The following is an 18,785-nucleotide window of genomic DNA, read 5'->3' on the forward strand; positions in this document are numbered from 1 at the left end:
CTACTTGTTTTTCTATAAAAGTCGTCGTATTAATAAGCACTTATAATTGTTTGATACGACACGCCTAGCATAATAAATAGAACAGTAATAGATAATTACCTATTGTGACCAGTAAACATGTAATTCAAGAGCATAATTAATGAGCATTATTAGGGTTGACTGGTAGAGAATGCCTCATGGCATTAAGTCCGCCTTTTGTACTATAAGGTTTTCTTTTGTTCAATAAAGATTAAATAAATAAATTATTTAATTTAATAACGCTATGTGAACGAAATAATCATTTAATTATTAAAAACCATTAAGTATTTCAACATGATAACACTGTCACGCTGTTAGAGAGGTCAATTCGAAAGTACATTTTAATACGTAGCTATTATCTAAATGATGTTATTCTATATTATTCGCCCATGCGTCTCGCTCACGCGCCAATTAATGTATGAACAAGTACATATGAGCCAAATGCATGCGCGAATTTTAACTTAATAACATCATTTAGATATAGAAAATGTGTGTTCGAATTTGCCTCCGTATCGGGTAACAAAAGCGTGATATAACAACGTGCAAAAACTGCGCGTGAAATGGCATCAAAGATGGCGGAGAAAAAGGGCGTGGCGTGCGCACACGCCGCGAGCGTCGCTACGCCGGCAGTCAGTCGTGGCCACGCTAGCGAACGGACGTATCGCCGCCATGTCAGAATTCGCGCAAACTCAAAACTCCATCCTTCGCATTAGCGACGAAAAAACGCTACAACTCATAGAACTTTACGAACAAGAACAATGTCTTTGGAACACACACATTCCGGAGTATAAAAGCAGAGAGAAGAGACAGAAAGCGACTGAGAGAATCGCTCGGAAACTGGATATTAAGCACTTCGAAGCCCGCCATGTTGTGATTAAGTTTAAAAATTTGAGGAACTCGTATTGCCAGGAGTTGAAGAAGATAGCGTCGAGCATCAGCATGGGGTTGAGCGAGGAGGAGCAGTATAGGCCGAGGGTGTTCTGGTTTTCAAAGATGGATTCGTTTTTAAGGCCTCATCTTCAGCCAGCGAGGGCCCAGTCATTTTCGTTGTCGGTAAGTAACCTTGAAATCCATAGACATTTTCGATGTAGATAAAACTAAATGGAATTGATGCCGCGAGGAGTCAGAGTCAGCCCGGCGGTGGCGAGTTGTAATCTCATTGAAATATGATATCTAACTACTGTTTATAAGTTTCAAATTTGATTGGCATATAATAAAACTAAGACGACACGTTTTACCGTGAAGGGCGTGAAGGAAGGAGGCTTTCGGCCATATTCAACAGGTCAGTCCCAAAAGTGACATTTGTGCAACCAAAAACGTCACTGTGAATACTGGCAGGTCGGTATCGTATAGCTGTGACATCTCAGAAGCATTATTCGAATACGGCCGTTTATTCAGTCAATTTTAAATTATAGTGGACGTTAAACGACATTACGTTCCCGTCCGACGGTTCACGGTCGCATTTATAACACTTGTCACTATGCCTGTCACGTTCTAACAAGTATATAAGTGCGAAAGTGACAGGTATAGTGATAAGTGATAGCTGATAAAAATACGATCGTGCTACTGCCGCAGATCTGAATACAATTTCACACATTTAGTTCCCCAACTTCATCGCGTGCCGATAAAACGTGTGGTCGAGGACTTCCACGATAAAGAATAAAAGCGAAGAATAAGTTTTTTTTTTCTCTTTCTAGCACGCGTCAGAGAATGAGCAAGTGAAAAGCGAAGCAGGAGCCGACAGCGACTCCAATCAAAACAGCGAAGATTACTGCATAAAAGACGATAGCGTACACTCCTTCCCTATCGTAGAATTGGATGTAGATGACAGCATCCATTCTGAGGATGAGCCACCAATGAAACGACGTGCTCAGAGGTATTCCTCCTCTTCTTCTAGAATAAGAGATGCACCGCCGTCTTTTGTCCAAATTGATCTAGCTAAGACTATAAAAGATATGGAAGCGAAAATCCAAGCGCTGACTAACGAAAAGAAGGAAGATTATTATGATTCTTTCGGGAAGTATATAGCGTCATTGCTTAGAAGTATGCCGAAGGAAAAAGCGATGTTGCTGCAACCAAAAGTGATAAGTCTGATAGTGTCAGGGGCTGGGTTAGGAGACGGTTCTGTGAGCCAGTCTGATATTTAGTTTTACTATTTTTTTCTTATAATTATTTAGTAATTGCATTCCAATAAAGATATGATTAAATCTTGTTGTTTTAATGCACGTGTGATTAAAAAAACCATGCTACCCTATATAGTATTTTTAAGTTATATGCGCGTTGCCGACCCTAACCCCCTCCCGCCCCTCGTTGAGCTGTGGCAACCTTACTCACCGGCAGGAACACAACACTATGAGTAGGGTCTAGTGTTATTTGGCTGCGATTTTCTGTAAGGTGGAGGTACTTCCCCAGTTGGGCTCTGCTCTAGATCTGGAATAACTTCCGCTGTGCTGTGCCCTACCACATAGAGCGAGATGACATTCACAATGCCCATACCTCTCTTGTGGACGTAGTTTAAGGACGTACCCGGGTCCTATGGTACCGGTACCGGTACCGGGTCCGGGTCGGGTCTGTAACCAAAAGGTAAAACGGGACCCTATTACTAAAACTACGCTGTCCGTCAGTCTGTCCGTCTGTCACCAGGCTCTATCTCATGAACCGAGCTGGCTAGAGTTTAAATATTCACAGATGATGTATTTCTGTTGCCGCTATAACAACGAATACTAAAAAATACAGAACACTTGTCCGGTTTTCCGATTGCGCCATGGAAAAGACGGTAATGTGTTTAAAAGTAACATAGTAATCATTACTTATTATTGTGGCAAACCAACCTTAATAATATTTAAACAAAATTTTGTACGGAACACTATAAATTAAAACCACCAATTGAATTAATAATAATGGTATAAAATAATTAATTGTACACTCAAAAAATCTTTTTAATTTAAGATTAGTAGTTAAGTTTGCAAAAATTCATGTTTTTTATGAAATAAACATATATATATATATATCTTATACCTTTAAACGAGCAATTCTCGTATATATATATATATATATATATATATATATATATATATATGTATATATATTTCTGTGATCTCGGAAACGGCTCTAACGATTTCGCTGAAATTTAGTACATGGGGGTTTTTGGGGGTATACAATCTATCTAGATTAGTCTTATGTTTGGGAAAACGCGTGTTTTCGAGTTTTCATGCGTTATTCTAACGACGCAGAATATGGTCGCTAATTTCGTGTTGCCGGCCACTGTCCGTCTGGTCCAGCGGGTTAAGAGTGAGTTAAGACGCGGACTGCTAAACGAGTGTTACGGGTTCGAATCTCGCCCGGTGACTAACTTTTGTTTTTTTTTTTATATGTTCAAGTTTATGTATATTTTTTTATTTTTTATTGTTTTAGACAAGTTTAATTTAGTAAAAAATGTAGTTAAGATTATCACCTATACACCACCATATTACAATAAATAGTTATAACCGAGCAAAGCTCGGTCCCCCAGGTACTATATTTTTTAATTGAATAGGGATTCCAAAAGTTTAAAATTCGCACGGTCCATTAGCAAATATATTATTAAACTCAATTTTTGTAAATATCAGGTAAACTAAAATTTCATCCACGTGCGCCGAGTGTCATGCACTTAGGTAAGTATTTTTGCATTTTAAATTCGTCCTAACGACCACATAACATGTTAAATTATATTAGAAGTAATAAATGTGCCAACAAATAATAACATTATGTTCAAAGTGGGGCCGCCATGAACACAACTCTTTCGTCTCAGCGTCGAATGTCATTGAATTAAACGACGTAAGCGACTGAGTTTTTATACGAAAATCGGTCCTTTTTATATAACGAATGATCAGTTGACATTAACAACGTTTGATATTCAATCTTGTTACGTAGACATAAAGGTGGAATTTAAGTTATTTTGGGTTTGTTAGATATTTTTCGCATAGCGTAAGTACCTACGGTACTTTGGTTACTGTAAATTCAGAGAATAGATTTAAGTTTCAAGAATATTTATTTCTCATAAGAAGATACAGGGTGGACAAATAAGAATGATACACTTTGTTTTTAAATTTTAATTACATTAAGTGGAAATTTTATTAAATATTTTTTCATAAATATATTATTCAGGGTTGGCAATTGTATACGGAAGATAATTTCTGCCAAATGTATACCACTAGCAGCAAGCAATTTTATCTCAAATGTTTCTGTTGTTTAAAACACGTTGTTTGCTCGATTAATTTGGAAAAAAAGTGACAGTGATTGGCACCCAAATTCTCCAAATTTTGTAGCTCTTGACTTATTTCTGTGGGGCTATCTAAAATTACGTGTCTATGCTAACGAGCTGATGAAATTTAAACAGTTAAAACCGACTATTCGACACAAATGTACTAAGATAATGCCAAAAATGTGCGAATAGATGCTGAACATTGGGTGGTTAGGGCCTGCTGTTAGAGGTGGACATATGTCAGACATTATGTTTCGCATGAATTTGCCAACCCTGAAGAATATATTTTTAAAACAATACCTAATAATTTTTGAACTTAATACAGTTAAAATTTAAAAACAAAATGTATACTCCTTATTTGGCCACCCTGTATAAAAAAAAAATCACATAAATGAGAAATTCATGGTAAATTGAAAAGAAAACAATATTAATCAATTAAAGGGTTGTGTCTGCATGCACACATATTGTACCTAGAGTATAGGTTTAAAAAAATTGGAAATGCGCATATGACACCTCTGGAGTCAATCTAGCAGTATGTACTAAGTAATACCTACTCGTATTACTTAGTATTATATAGTTACCTACCTAAATACGTTGTTAATTCGTTAAGGATACTTAATCATACAAAAAAAAAGTCTTATCTTGTAAGTACTTTAAAAAATCTCTTATTGTTTGTCACATCATCAAATTCTCATGATTGCATGGTTTAACCTTTTCACCGCCAAAGACGTCATATGACGCGCGCGGCGACAGCCCAATATCAACCTTCATGCATACCGACAAGGTTCACGATTACACGCCGCGTACGATAGGCGTGGCGTTCAAAAGGTTAAGTCTACTGAAAATGTTTATATACCTATATACTTACCTTTTTCATAAGGTATAGAAGGGTCGAATACATCTGTCAAATAGCATATTTACAAGAAAATAAACTACGGTCTCTGTCGAAAGCCTCGAAAATAGATATTGGAAACATGGCGTCTATCAACCGTCAATCGGAATTCTTTGTTTTTGTTGTTTAGCTAAAAAACGACTTGTTTCGGAAATCCACAGGTTTCGACCGTGACCCTATTCTATGTAAAATAAGACAACATAACATAACACAAGTGAAATTCCAAGTTAAATATTTACACGGATAAGTATGAATAATTAACAAATTCTACAAAAATATCTAGTCTATAATACAGTCGAGTTCCTATGAACTATATATGTATACATTTTTTCACCTTATTGCAATTGATTTTTTTTATACTACGTCGGTGGCAAACAAGCATACGGCCTGCCTGATGGTAAGCAGTCTCCGTAGCCCATGTACACCTGCAACTCCAGAGGAGTTACATGCGCGTTGCCGACCCTAACCCCACCCCCCTCGTTGACCGGCAGGAACACAACACTATGCGTAGGGTCAAGTGTTATTTGGCTGCGGTTTTCTGTAAGGTGGAGGTACTTCCCCAATTGGGCTCTGCTCTAGATCTGGAATGACATCTGCTGTGCTGTGCCCTACCACACAAGGCGAGATGATATTCACATTGCCCATACCTCTCTTTTGGACGTAGTTTAAGGACATACCCGGGTCCAAAAAATATTAGGATTAAGGTTAAGAAATGTATACTTAATGGCGCAGCGACCCAAAATGAGTCTTTGTCTCCGACACGATACACGCCAGTTGTCTCGATCCTGTGCCATCTCCCATCAGGCTTGGAGATCGTGCAAGCCCGCTTCAAGAGCATGGCCCCAGCGATACCTGGGACGTCCGATTGGCCTCCGCCCTACCGAGATACCTGGGTACCTATGGACTACCAGGTACCTGGGTACCGTGGGGTAACGTATGCCCTTGAAGCGCCGCGATCCTCCTCCATTCTCAAAACGTGGCCGAGCCACCGGAGACGGTAAGCTTTTGTCTCCCCGATAATATTGGATGCAGCCACAAGATCTTCAATCTCGATGTTTTTGCGGAGTCCATAACTACCATCTTCTCTTCTCACAGAATACTTATCTGTTTTGTATTTTGTAACATTATAATATATCATGGTCCTGTCAATCTCCTTGATTAAATGAGTGACGGATTAAGGGTTTTAATAATTACCGAGTAATGCAATTTACTATAGAAATTGTTAGGCGCTATTATTACAAACTGCAACTCCCTTTCTGCATTTGCATCATCTGTATTTAACTATCTTATACCTTTAATTTAAACGAGCAATTCTTGTATGTATTATATATATTTCTGTGATCTCGGAAACGGCTCTAACGATTTCGCTGAAATTTGGTATATGGGGGTTTTTGGGGGTATACAATCTATCTAGATTAGTCTTATGTTTGGGAAAACGCGTGTTTTCGAGTTTTTTTTGCGTTTTTCTTTCGACGCAGAATATGGTCGCTAATTTCGTCCTGCCAGCAACTGTCTGTCTGGTCAAGCGGGTTAAAACGCGGACTGCTAAACGAGTGTTACGGGTTCGAATCTCGCCCGGTGACTAACTTTTTTCTTTTGTATGTTCAAGTTTATATATCATTTTTTAATTTTTATTGTTTTAGACAAGTTTAATTTAGTAAAAAAATGTAGTTAAGATTATCACCTATACACCACCATATTACAATAAATAGTTATAACCGAGCAACGCTCGGTCGCCCAAGTATTTGTATATTATATACCGAATGCCCACAACACAAGCCTTCTTGAGCTTACTGTGGGGCTTAGTCAATTTCTGTAAGAATGTCCTATAATATTATTTTATTTATTAACTGCAGCTTAAAATCCTAATGTGACCTTTAATCATATATTAACTCGCAAAGACAAAATCTGGGAAGTTAAAAACATTATGTAAAACAGGCTAGGTACCTACTATTTACCCTGAAAATACCAAATTAAATGAGGAGTCAAGGTTTATATGGAAAATTCTATCGCAGACGCAGACAATGTTAGTGTATACTCTTAATAGATGACCATCTTTAGACCTTATTTATTTGTAATAAAGTCTACGTGTAAGTTAACGTTGTGGAGGATAGGTACACATTTATTCCAAAGCACATAGTTACCTACTTGAAGCGAGGTCGTATCGCATGAATATTAACACTGTATACTGTCAAAAACTAAATTTGCATTTTTTTATCAATTGATCAAAGAACTATTAGAAGACTGACTAAAGCACAAATGACCGTGTTTTGTGCCGCGAGCGACTCAACTAGGGTTGCCACCTTTTTTTCTACAGAAAAATAGTATTACTGTCAAAATTTTGAAAAATATATAGTATGTACGGTCACGTCTGAAAATATCGGTACAGACAAAGTGCCAAAAATATGTATACACTACTCTAATATATGGGTCATAAAGTCGAGTAACTCGTGTATATATATTTCTGGCACTTCAATCGTGTCGATGTTTTCAGACGTGACTGTATTATACAAAGTATATGCTTAAGTTTATGATTTCATTATATTACGATTATATTAATTTGTAAATAGTAGGTAGTGTTATCGGTTAATTATTCTCAAGTACAAAGCCTGCACCTAACGTCTCTTTTATGTGCAATAAAGTATAAACAAATAAAATGAAAAATAGGACACCAATTTAAGGCAAATTGCGGCATTTTAAAATCTAAATCGCATACCAAGCGTTGCGATATCGGTGATATTTGTAGAGTCAAACTAGTTGTGTGACACTAGCCATATAGTTAGTAAAGAAGGTAGATGTCTTTTAGAGTCAGACCAAGATAAGTTAGCAGCGATTTTGATAGCCCAGACGGTGCACGGGTTATTAAATTTTTTTATACAATTATGACGTTTACTTTACACTTGCACCGTCTGGGCTATCAAAATCGCTGCCAACTTATATTGGACGACTCACCCCTTTCTTTAGTGATGTAAAATATCGTATTTCCGCACTATATTATTTTTGTATTAATGTACAATTAACTAAAATAAAGTATGATAATATTATAGTACGGGTGGCAACCCTAGACTCAACTGGCCGCAGCTTGACAACGTCAAATATTGGAATTGGAATAAAGCATTTCAGTTAAGCAATCAAAACTTATAGTAACCAATCACATTTTTTGTTCTACTCTTCAACTGCAATGGTTGAATTAAGATATCGTATTACTAACTATAATTGCGTTATTTTCGTGTATGGGTTTCCACTCAACTATAAAATTCCTTTCGATACGCTGTAGTCAACTATAAAAAAAAATTACCAATCACGTGCCGCCGCGCTCCCATAGAAAAGACTAAGCGGACGCGGGGCGGGAGTCGCGCGTTTATATCTACATTTTTGTCTACTGAGATACTTATCAATTTTTATTAATTATTTAAGTTTTATAGTAAAAAAAATATTATTTTACATGACTCGTAGAAAAAGTATCGTATACAATAGTGATATACTCAAGCTTTTCAATCTCGTACTTTGCTTAGGCAACTCAGCAAGCTTCGTTGCCTAATTACGGTACTCAACTGAAATATCTCTCCATTATATTACAATTGTATAAAATACCATTAAAAGCGTGAAATTGTGTCCTCAAAGCTGCGGGCTGGGTACGAGTATAATAATGTAGAAGGAATAATATGTGCCAGACAAGTGTGTCATGTGGTTTTTTTAGTCAAAAATATACCGAGAGGTTCGTCTATATATATTCCGTCGGTGCAAAGAACACTGTTTATTACTTGAAGCGAGGTCAAGCATAGCATGAATATTAACACGGCACGGTACTGTCAAAACCGAAATTTGCATCTTATAATGAACTGATGAATTCAAATTAAGTGACAAATAAAAACCGCTGGACACTGGCGGCTTGTAAAGAGATCAAAAGCGAGGATCACGGTTTTTTTTGCTTCTAACGAGATACAATTTAGCTATGTATATCTCTAGGTGACAGCGACAGACAAGTTGCTTTGTAAGCAATTGAAGAATCAGATCAAGAAAACTGCATATCACGGGTTTTTTTGCTTCTAACGAGATACAATTTAGCTATGTATGTGTAGGTGACAGCGACAGACAAGTTGCTTTGTAAGATATTGAAGAATCAGATCAAGAAAACTGCATGGCACTTGTGATGAAGTATAGAAGTCATCATTTATGTCTTTATCACTTGTGATGACCAAGTATAGAAGTCATCATTTGACGACCGGTCTGGCCTAGTGCGTAGTGACCCTGCCTATGAAGCCGATGGTCCCGGGTTCAAATCCAAAAGGTCATTTATTCGTGTGATGAGCATGGATATTTGTTCCTGAGTCATGGGTGTTTTCTATGTATTTAAGTATTTATAAATATTTATTTATTATATATATCGTTGTCTAAGTACCCTCAACACAAGCCTTATTGAGCTTACTGTGTGGGACTTAGTCAATTTGTGTAATAATGTCCTATAATATTTATTTATAAGACAGGGCTTCACTTTATTAGTTATTCTCTCTATTTTATTAGTTATCATGTCTATAGCTATTTTACTCGAAATAGTAAAGAGTATCACTGAGCCGTGACTGTTTTGTCCTGCTGCAACGCGCACAGTAGGCAAGTACATTTATTTTATTTTATTTTTTATTACATATTCTATTTTATGTGTACTTCCCTTCCCTATTTTGTTGTCTCAATTTTCTTTTGTGCCATTTTTATTTTGTTACTGTCATAATTTGTGTTTTTCTTACGATGATTTAAGCTTTAAGTTGTGTGTTTTTGCAGCTGCCAAATAAATTATTTATCTACCTATCTAGTTTTGGTGCAAAATTAGCTTGGATGGACTCAAATACATAGTACCGTAGTACGTTCCGTTATGGAAACATAGTGCATGCGTTCGCCGTCACCAACTTTTAGTATGTTGTTACACTTAAGTGTTGGGACCCAAAAACTGCCTGGAAACAGGGACGCAGGTGAAAATTTCCCGCATAATGACGTCATCAAATGGCTGACGTCGTGGCACGAAATTTCAATATATCACACAAATTATGCATTGCACATGTATATATCGGGTATCAAATGAAAGAAGATTAAATTAGCTATTTTTAGATCACATATAATATTCTAAAATATATTGTTGTTTAAGGTGCCACCACCAATGTTCGAGCTGCGCGAAAAGGCGGTGATTTCACTAAGAATAACTGTTAAGAAAGAAATACTACTTACTTACTTACTCCGTTGGCTCAGCGACCCAAAATGAGACTTGGCCTCCGACACAAGACAGCGCCACTTTTCTCGGTCCTGTGCGACCTCTCGCCAATTGTCGACTCGAAGCTCGCGCAGATCCGCCTCCACCATGTCGCTCCAGCGATACCTAGGGCGTCCGATAGGACGTCCTCCTGCTAGGCGACCCAGGTACGCTCTTTTTACGTTCCGATCTTCGTCCATTCTCTCAAGGTGGCCTGACCAACGGAGTCTGTGGGCTTTACTTTCTCCCATGATGTTAGGTTCAGCCACTAGGTCTTCAATCTCACGGTTACGAAAGAAATGCTTAATGTTTTACAATGTTTAGTTATAAAAATGTTATGTTAGATAAATGTTTAATGAGTGCGTCTGGCCTCGATGATCTCGAAAAGAACACAAAGTAAGAAACGGGTTTCATGTCCAATTCTTTCACTGTCCAGGCAATCTGACTTTGGAACGTTCTCCCACTCTCTATCAGACAAGCGTAGACCAAATTCTCATTCAAGTGCATGTTGCACACTTGGTATAATTATATATGTATGTTTATTCGTATTAAGTATATGTGTAAGTTTATCAATATATAGTTTATATTCATATATAGTCTCTTTTACAAATTCATTTACTTAAAAAGACACTGCAACTCTTTAATCTTTCTGGTTTAACCCATTGATTGACTGGTAGAGATTGCCTTAAGGCATTAAGTCCGTCATTTGTATATTCATGTATTGTGCAATAAAGATTAAATAAATAAATAAATAATAAAGAAATGTAAATGTTACAAAATTAGGAATGGTTGGGCCGTAGAGAACAATTCGATTTATATTACTTATCGTGGTCAGTGACAATTCCGTTCATCTACCTCACCGACTAAAATATTTATCCATGGTCACGATCACGATGTTGAAAATCTGCCTGTTTTAACAAACATGCCCAGATACACGTTCTAGTATTAATGAGTGAAGACGTCAGATAACAAATTAGCACGTTTCAAGTGTTATTTATGTTACCTTAGGTCATGAGCTGTGCTCATTATATCGCTAACAACGTTTTAATAACCAATATAAATGAAACTGTAGATCTGTAACAAGTTTATGTATTTGGAGATCAAGTAAATGCTGGTTTTGAAGAAGTGGTTGAGGAGAATGACATCTGGGCGTGTGCCATGTTAAATATAGACGTTAACCTGCAGTGTTGAATTATGAACGTTGGTTCGAGTCCCGGAGTTTGTTGTATTGTGGTGGTTACGGTTTTTCGTGGTTTAAATTAAAAAAATACTAAATTGTACCGTTTGGGTCTGTTTAACTAAATCATTGACTGATAGAGAGTGCCTTTTGGCATTAACTCCGCTATAAGGTTTATACAAATAAGGATGATTTAAAATAAGTAACTTAAGACACAAACATAAAAACAAATCTAAACGTATTTGTTACAGTATCACATGAACTAAAACTAAAACTTCGCAAAACAAGCATTATAGCCATACTTACTTATAATGCAGTAAAATATGAAGTAAATAATGAGCATTGAATACTCTCGTTGATGTTTTTGCATTGTTATACACTATAAACCACCCGATAAAGATTTTCATGCCTAGGTAGTGCGGTTTCCTTTGTAATGTAAAAGGAAGTAATATAATAATTACCAACATAAAAGGGAATTAAAATGTGTTAGAAACAGACTAAAAAGGTACTTACTGTCATACTGTGGTTATTCATAAAATTAATGCATCAAACATAAAAAGCCACATAATGTTATTTAAATTAACCATTAAAGACATCTACCCCGAAATATAGTAATTAAATGGAACGAGCACGTAGTCATAATTCCAATGAGCTTTAAAACCGAAACTCCAACTTAATCCTAAAACTGAATAAATCTGCGTTAAGCCTAACTTAACTAGCTTAAATAATCGTTAGGTTAAGCTAAGTACCCATTAGAAAAGCCAGGAAATGGTCTTTTTGTTATCGCCTTCAAGTGCCAGATCACGTACACCAGCGAACAAAATTGTTCCTCTCATTTACCGAGTACTGACCCTTGAGGTACCCAATATAAAAAGAACTGTGTCTACGCCAATTCACAGGTTTTCAGAGGCAGACTTAAACTGGTTATTTAAGATATGTATTAAAGCTACAGGAATAGAATAGCAGAATTGGGGCAAAGTTGTTTGTCCAGAGTTGCGATAATTCTGAAATGTTTGATGAGTCAAAGGCCTTTGTAGGGTTTACTTCGTTTTGGATATAAGAGATAGGCTTGGTGACAGAAGTTGTACGCTTCCTTTTAATTTTGTTTCTAACAAGTCTAAACTATGATGGAAAATAATCCAATTGTATTCTTCAAGCAAGCTTTTGCCGTTTGTAAGTAATCCTTAGGATATGCGGTTTGTATCTAGCATGCCTTAGGTTCTCAGGTACATATTTCTATACTGATTCTTTATTATATCTACGCCATCTGCGGTATATTCAAATATGTATTTGATAAGAGGTTTCTGCAGTAAAAAGGTAAAAGTATTTTATTCTGCTAAGTTTTAATAATAATGTTTTTGTATTAATTATATTCACATTCTTTCTCGTTGTGGAAATACAATTAAATATTCTCTTTGTATCTTTCGGAAGATTATCTACGATGACAAAATAATCTACCTGTAAAACTCCCCCGAGATGTGAGACTCAAACCGAACATCGAACTGCAGTCGAAGATTCTCGAAAAGGGATCGAAACATGTCGAGCGTTTATTCGACTAAGTAATACGTAAGTAACCGGTTTAAAATAATTTTAATAGATATTTGAAGTAAATTGAAATTCGAAACCATATCAAAAGGTATAATATCATAACATTATCTTAATAGTGGGTGTACCCTGAGGGATGCACTTTAATCAGTTGACCAACCTCTGATAACAAGCTTTTAAGATTGCATTGTCTTCGTGTTATTTTCTGACCTTAAATGTTATCAGTTCTAGCGTGGGCGATTACTGTGCCTTCGGCAATCGAGGTTGATTAGGTAAGGTAACTTACTTGATATTGATAATATTTTTTTACTGAATGTTAAGGTATTACAGTGTTGGTATTATTTTGTAGATTTGTCTGTCTACGGCATTTAAACTTCAATATAAAATTTCGCTTATAAAATTAAATTTGTAAGAAATACCAGCGATTTGTCCCTGATAGACTTAAAATTAAGACAAATGTTAAATTGGAATCGTGATTTCTTAGTAACTTCAGAGATCATTTTGGTATCGCCAGAGGCGTGGAAAGTATCGGGCTACAAGTTGATTATCCCATTTACGAGTTCTAGCACTTCTAGAACAATTATATTTATCTGCATCTGTATAGCTGCAATTCTGTATTCTTTACTCAATATTTACAAACCCAAGTAATGTTTCCATTGTTCAAAAATAAAATCTTCACAGTTCTTCAGTAAAAACTTATTGACATGGCATTTTTTACAAATTGAATATTCAAACAAATTGAATCCTGAACCGTAAAAACACATTCTGTACTTTCCTAATCAACGTATAAAATCATCTTTTGTGCTTACTATTTTTTACCCTCCCCTGCAACACACAAAAAACTGTAGACAAAGCCCGAGCCAAAATCTGCCTACGTGCCAACGTGCCGCTTGCCTCGGCCGATGAGTGAGAAGGATCTATTAGGTTCAGTGTGGGTGAGCAGGACAGATGAGGTGAAGGACCGAGTGGCGTGATGCAGGCCGATTGTTCCCGAGGCGATGCGAGGCGATATCAGCTGACTAGAATAACTACAACGTAACGTCCAACAAATATGTGTGGATGGAAATCGCAGTTATACTGGTGAGTTGTTCGTTCGACTCTGATAACGATAGGAATGCTGGCAGGTATATGCGTTATTAGGTAATAGCTATGCGTATTGATTTGTTTAGATAGGTTTTGCCTTGGGCGTTATTACGAGTTGCGGTTTTTTTATGTTAGTTTTGTATGATCAAATCAAAACAAGTGCATTTCGGAAAAGTTTTAACACTGTTTTTATTACTAAAGTTTTTATTAAAAAAGAAAGCTAAGATTGAACAAGAATTTCGAGTTTTATGACATCTTTCTTTACTGTGGTAAAGTAGCCAATTAATTTAAAGGAAAAAAACTTCGTCCAAATTTAAGTTATCATTTTTTATAAGTGTATTTACTTTCTACATACAAATTGAAGTTTATCATACAATATCTTACAACCATAACCAAGTATTAGTTTAAGTTTCGTAATTAATTTGTACTAAAACTTTAATAGCCACGTTTTGTACAATTCCTTATCTACGCGTGGCATTTTTTCTAATGAGTTCACTAATTACTTCTGCCTTATCAGTATATTGCCTAATTTCCTTTACATTAAGCACATGTGCTTAATAAACGAGAGATAATAAAAGAAAGATGATCTTTATCAATATCTTTACCATATTATTTCAGTTTTAGGAAAAAATTCTTTCTTGAAAAATTTACCGTCTTGCACAGTGTTGGTATATTTTTGATACTTAGTATTTTCTTAGTTACTGAAAGTTTAAAAAAAAATTCAAAACATACAATAGATTAAATAAAAATCTAGACTTAACTCTTCCAGTAGTTTTGTTGTTTCTTTTACAACAAGAATGTTTGACTACATATATTATACTATAATTAATTCCACGACGTTTAGTTGAAGATTAATTGGTCCAAAATAATTTTAATAGATATCAAACATATATGGTGCCTTTTTCCCATTGTCCTGCCCTATGTCTCCATCTCCAATAATCAGTTCTCCCAAGACAAAGTAAAAACGGCAACAAACTTTTCAATACAATACAAGGATACGAGATAACAAAGAACTTTCGCGTAGCGTCATCTCTTAAAATATCCTGATAATAATACATCCACGATTGCATGTTCCTCCGCACGTAGGCATCGCGCTTCAGCCAAATTTCAACCCAAACGGAATGCCTTAAAATTCATAATGCACTGAGAGAGTGATAAAGAAATTTCTGACAAAGGTCCTGACACGCAAACTCTTTAGTAAATCAGAACCATGTTACCTTATATCTTCGGTAACGATCTTGTGGAATTGATATAGAGTTTATTTTAGCTTGATGGCGTGGTTTGTGGTTTTGTTGACCTTTTTTCAATACCAGGTTTTTTGGAATAGTTTTTAGTGAGTGCGGATTGTAGTTGAAATGTGGAGTCAAAGTCAAGACCTTTTTTAAAACGTTTTACAAATTGGTTTCTGTTATTGTTATATAAGCTCATTGTTTGCAGGTATAAATCTTATTAGTAAAGTTTATCATACTAATACTTAGTAACAGTTTTAGCTTTATTTTAAAAAAGATAGGAAGTAAATAATTAAACATAATGATTTACCCCAAAGCTCTGCTGAATTGGATGTAGTTTAGCAAAAAGGAGCCATCCTATAAAATTTGTCATTTAATCAAATGACTGTTAAACTATAAAAATATTGACATTCCAAATTTAAACTATTTTTATGTTACTTGCATGCAAGAACTGTAATTTTATTATTTTTATTGTTAATTACGTGTTAGATATAAGTAGCAAATTGCTTTGCCCTATCCGGGTTCATGTACCATAGTAATAAGTCCTAGACATAATGCATTGTACATGACTGCAATAAACAAATAAACTTTTCTATTTGGGGGGAAAAAATGACAGGTTTTTGTAGATTAGATCCTTTTCCTAATTACGTCCAATTTGTTAACATTCAGAAGATAATTTACCAAAAACGTTATTTTAACTTAGTAAAATCTCAATAAGAATTTAAATGAACAAGTCTGCGGTTCTTGACAAGTCCACAAATATAGGTTTATTAGTTAAACCGCAAACTGCCTTATCTATCGCAGCCTGTTATGTTAATGGGCTTTTGTCTACTAATTCAAGTAAATAGAACATTATATATTATATTATTGTGTTCATGTCGTGACATCATCCGCAAATGGGTTGATGATTAGCATAACTTGGTCATTTGTTATCTGGTAAAGGAGTTGATAGAAATATTGCTAACGAATGTGGCTCATTTAAATGCTGGGTTTGGTATTGTTGATAATTAATAGGTAAGAATATAATGGGGATTTAAATGTAAATATGTAAAATAACTGACGATCAGTATGGCCTAGTGGGTAGTACTAGTACTGCCTAATGCAGCTAATAGTCCTAGGCTCGAGTAAGGGCATTCATTTGTGTGATGAACATAGATATTTGTTTCAGAGTCATGGGTGTTTTCTATGTATATACGAATGCATTTATCTATATACGTATGTATATCGTGGCCTAGTACCCATAGTACAAGCTTTACTTAGTTTGGGGCTAGGTCGAGCTGTATTAGATTGTCCCCAAAAAAGACCGAGTCGACTCGAAATATATTTGGAGTAATGAAAATAACAAATTTAGCACGACGTTAAAATAACAAAAACATACACCTTAAAAAGGTAAAAAAGAACACCGAGAAAATGGTAATTTATGATAATTTATGCGAGTTGCAAATATTAGTAGATAAAGTTTAAATAGGGAGGAAAACAGAAAACAATACACTAGGTATATTTGATTCATTATCGCCAATTCGCAAAATCGTACTAAATCTAACGAACGGAAAATGTTGTTTTCATACTTCTCCAGCGATATCTATTATCGCATAATATGATTATCGTGCCCAGAATATTTAGACCTTTAAAATTATAGAGTACAATTGTGAAGAGAGATAAAGTAATTTTGGTCGTTCCGCCAAATGTCATTATGTGAAAAATAAGAATCAAGGTCGAAGCCAGTAAACAATGGCGGGTTCGAATGTGTCACGTAGGTATTGGAAAACAGTGTTTCCTGATGATAACGGTAGGAATATTTTCAATAAATTGTGTATCAGAGGATTTGTGCTATATCGACGGATTACGAATGTCGATTGAGTCAGTAGTTGGACTTAACTTGTTCATCGATTTTTTTTCTTTTATAAAATATATCTTTATCTAAAGCTCCTAAAACGCTTAAATCTCAAAAACATATATAATACCTTTAGTCCTTCTTTACTAGCGTTAGTTTTACTGCAAACGTACTCTTTAATATTTTCTTTATATCCACAACCATACATATGTTATGTGAACCTCTTTAGTAATTTAATCTCTTGTATTTTTTTTGTAAAGCTCCCAAAACTCTAAAATGTCTATTTGTAAGCGTCCGGTCCTCTATATTTTTTTAATTTCATCCACGTCCATAACCATACCTACATATCTCAGTGGTGTTAATCCAACTTGGCGTGGATGTCTGCAGAAAATGGCCTCACATTTACTGCAAAACCTGCTACGTCAGCCACCTGAGGGTTCCCAAATGATACTCTTGGCCAGTTTTCCCCAATTGGCTAGGGAGGTATGATTCGTTATAATGGAACGAATTTCTTTCGTGTATTTGCAGAATATATAGTTTTCTCAGACTGAGACAAAATAAAGAGGTAATCTTAAATCAAGGAGAATAATGGAAACGATACATTTAAAGTGGCAGTTTAACAAATGTAATGTAGCAATTGGATTCGTTTAAAAATACTTTTGAAACAACAATTACGAGTGGCCACGTAAAAAAGAAATTTATTGCATCAGTCTCTTAAACCACTTTAATGTCTGATATCGGTGGCCATTATTATAGATTATTTGCTTAGAATTATGGGCATAAACATGTTTATGTCCCTTTATCGAGGCTTTTTGAAGGTGAAGTGAATTTATTGTAAACATGTTAATTATTCATGAATTACGTGACTAGAAACACATATAGGTCTTCTTAACTTTTCAGAGAAGCTTGTTGTTTACAGGTTTTACTTGAACGACGATTCTAAAAATGTATTAAAGATTGATGGTATTAATTATGTCAAGATTTTTTACGATGAACTGTCGTAAGGTCATCAAAAACGATGTGATTTCAAGATCTGAAGACCGAAAGAAATTTGGCATAAACATAGAGATCTCATGCCAGAAGCAGACAGATATCAACCTGATAACTAAAACTCGACGCGTGAGCTTCTGAAACACGAATCGCACGATACTGCACATACAGCTGATACAAACCAATATCGATCATAAATCTAAGGTATTAAAGACGATGTACGCTGTAAATGTAAGTTGTTGCTGTTTGTAAATGTCACTGTGCAAAAACAAAAGAACATCGTGACTCAGCGCTGCGCTAGCAAATTTAGACTCAATATACTAGTCTCACAGTGTATTTTTCAATGGATGGTGTAGTTACTTACTTCGTTTAGCATTTGATGGTGTGATATCGTGTGTTATAATATATGAACGCTTACGCAAGGGCTATATATAGCAGGCGACAGCAAGTCTGCCTGGCCCGCGCGATCCGAGACCTATTGTTACTGCACAAAGGAGTAGGTATTTAGCTAAACAAGACTTGTCAAGGTAAC

The 18,785-nt window shown here is 35.6% G+C and overlaps 1 protein-coding gene across 1 annotated transcript; it reads left to right on the forward strand.

The window, feature by feature from the left end:
* The first annotated feature begins 397 nt into the window (after positions 1 to 397).
* Positions 398 to 2,225, forward strand: LOC133526548 (uncharacterized). The gene is made up of 2 exons (XM_061863223.1): positions 398 to 1,071; positions 1,716 to 2,225. The coding sequence occupies exons 1-2, from the start codon at positions 688 to 690 to the stop codon at positions 2,163 to 2,165; spliced, it is 834 nt and encodes a 277-aa protein (XP_061719207.1). The 5' UTR covers positions 398 to 687; the 3' UTR covers positions 2,166 to 2,225.
* The last annotated feature ends 16,560 nt before the right edge of the window (positions 2,226 to 18,785 follow it).

The sequence above is a fragment of the Cydia pomonella genome, chromosome 16 (genome assembly GCF_033807575.1).
Source record: "Cydia pomonella isolate Wapato2018A chromosome 16, ilCydPomo1, whole genome shotgun sequence".
Lineage (NCBI taxonomy): Eukaryota > Metazoa > Arthropoda > Insecta > Lepidoptera > Tortricidae > Cydia > Cydia pomonella.

Bases quoted from the DNA above. Each gene is read 5' to 3' on its own strand.
- LOC133526548 (XM_061863223.1), top strand. From the start codon at position 688: ATGTCAGAATTCGCGCAAACTCAAAACTCCATCCTTCGCATTAGCGAC. The intron at 1,072-1,715 runs GTAAGTAACCTT...TTCTCTTTCTAG, and splicing joins CCCAGTCATTTTCGTTGTCG to CACGCGTCAGAGAATGAGCA.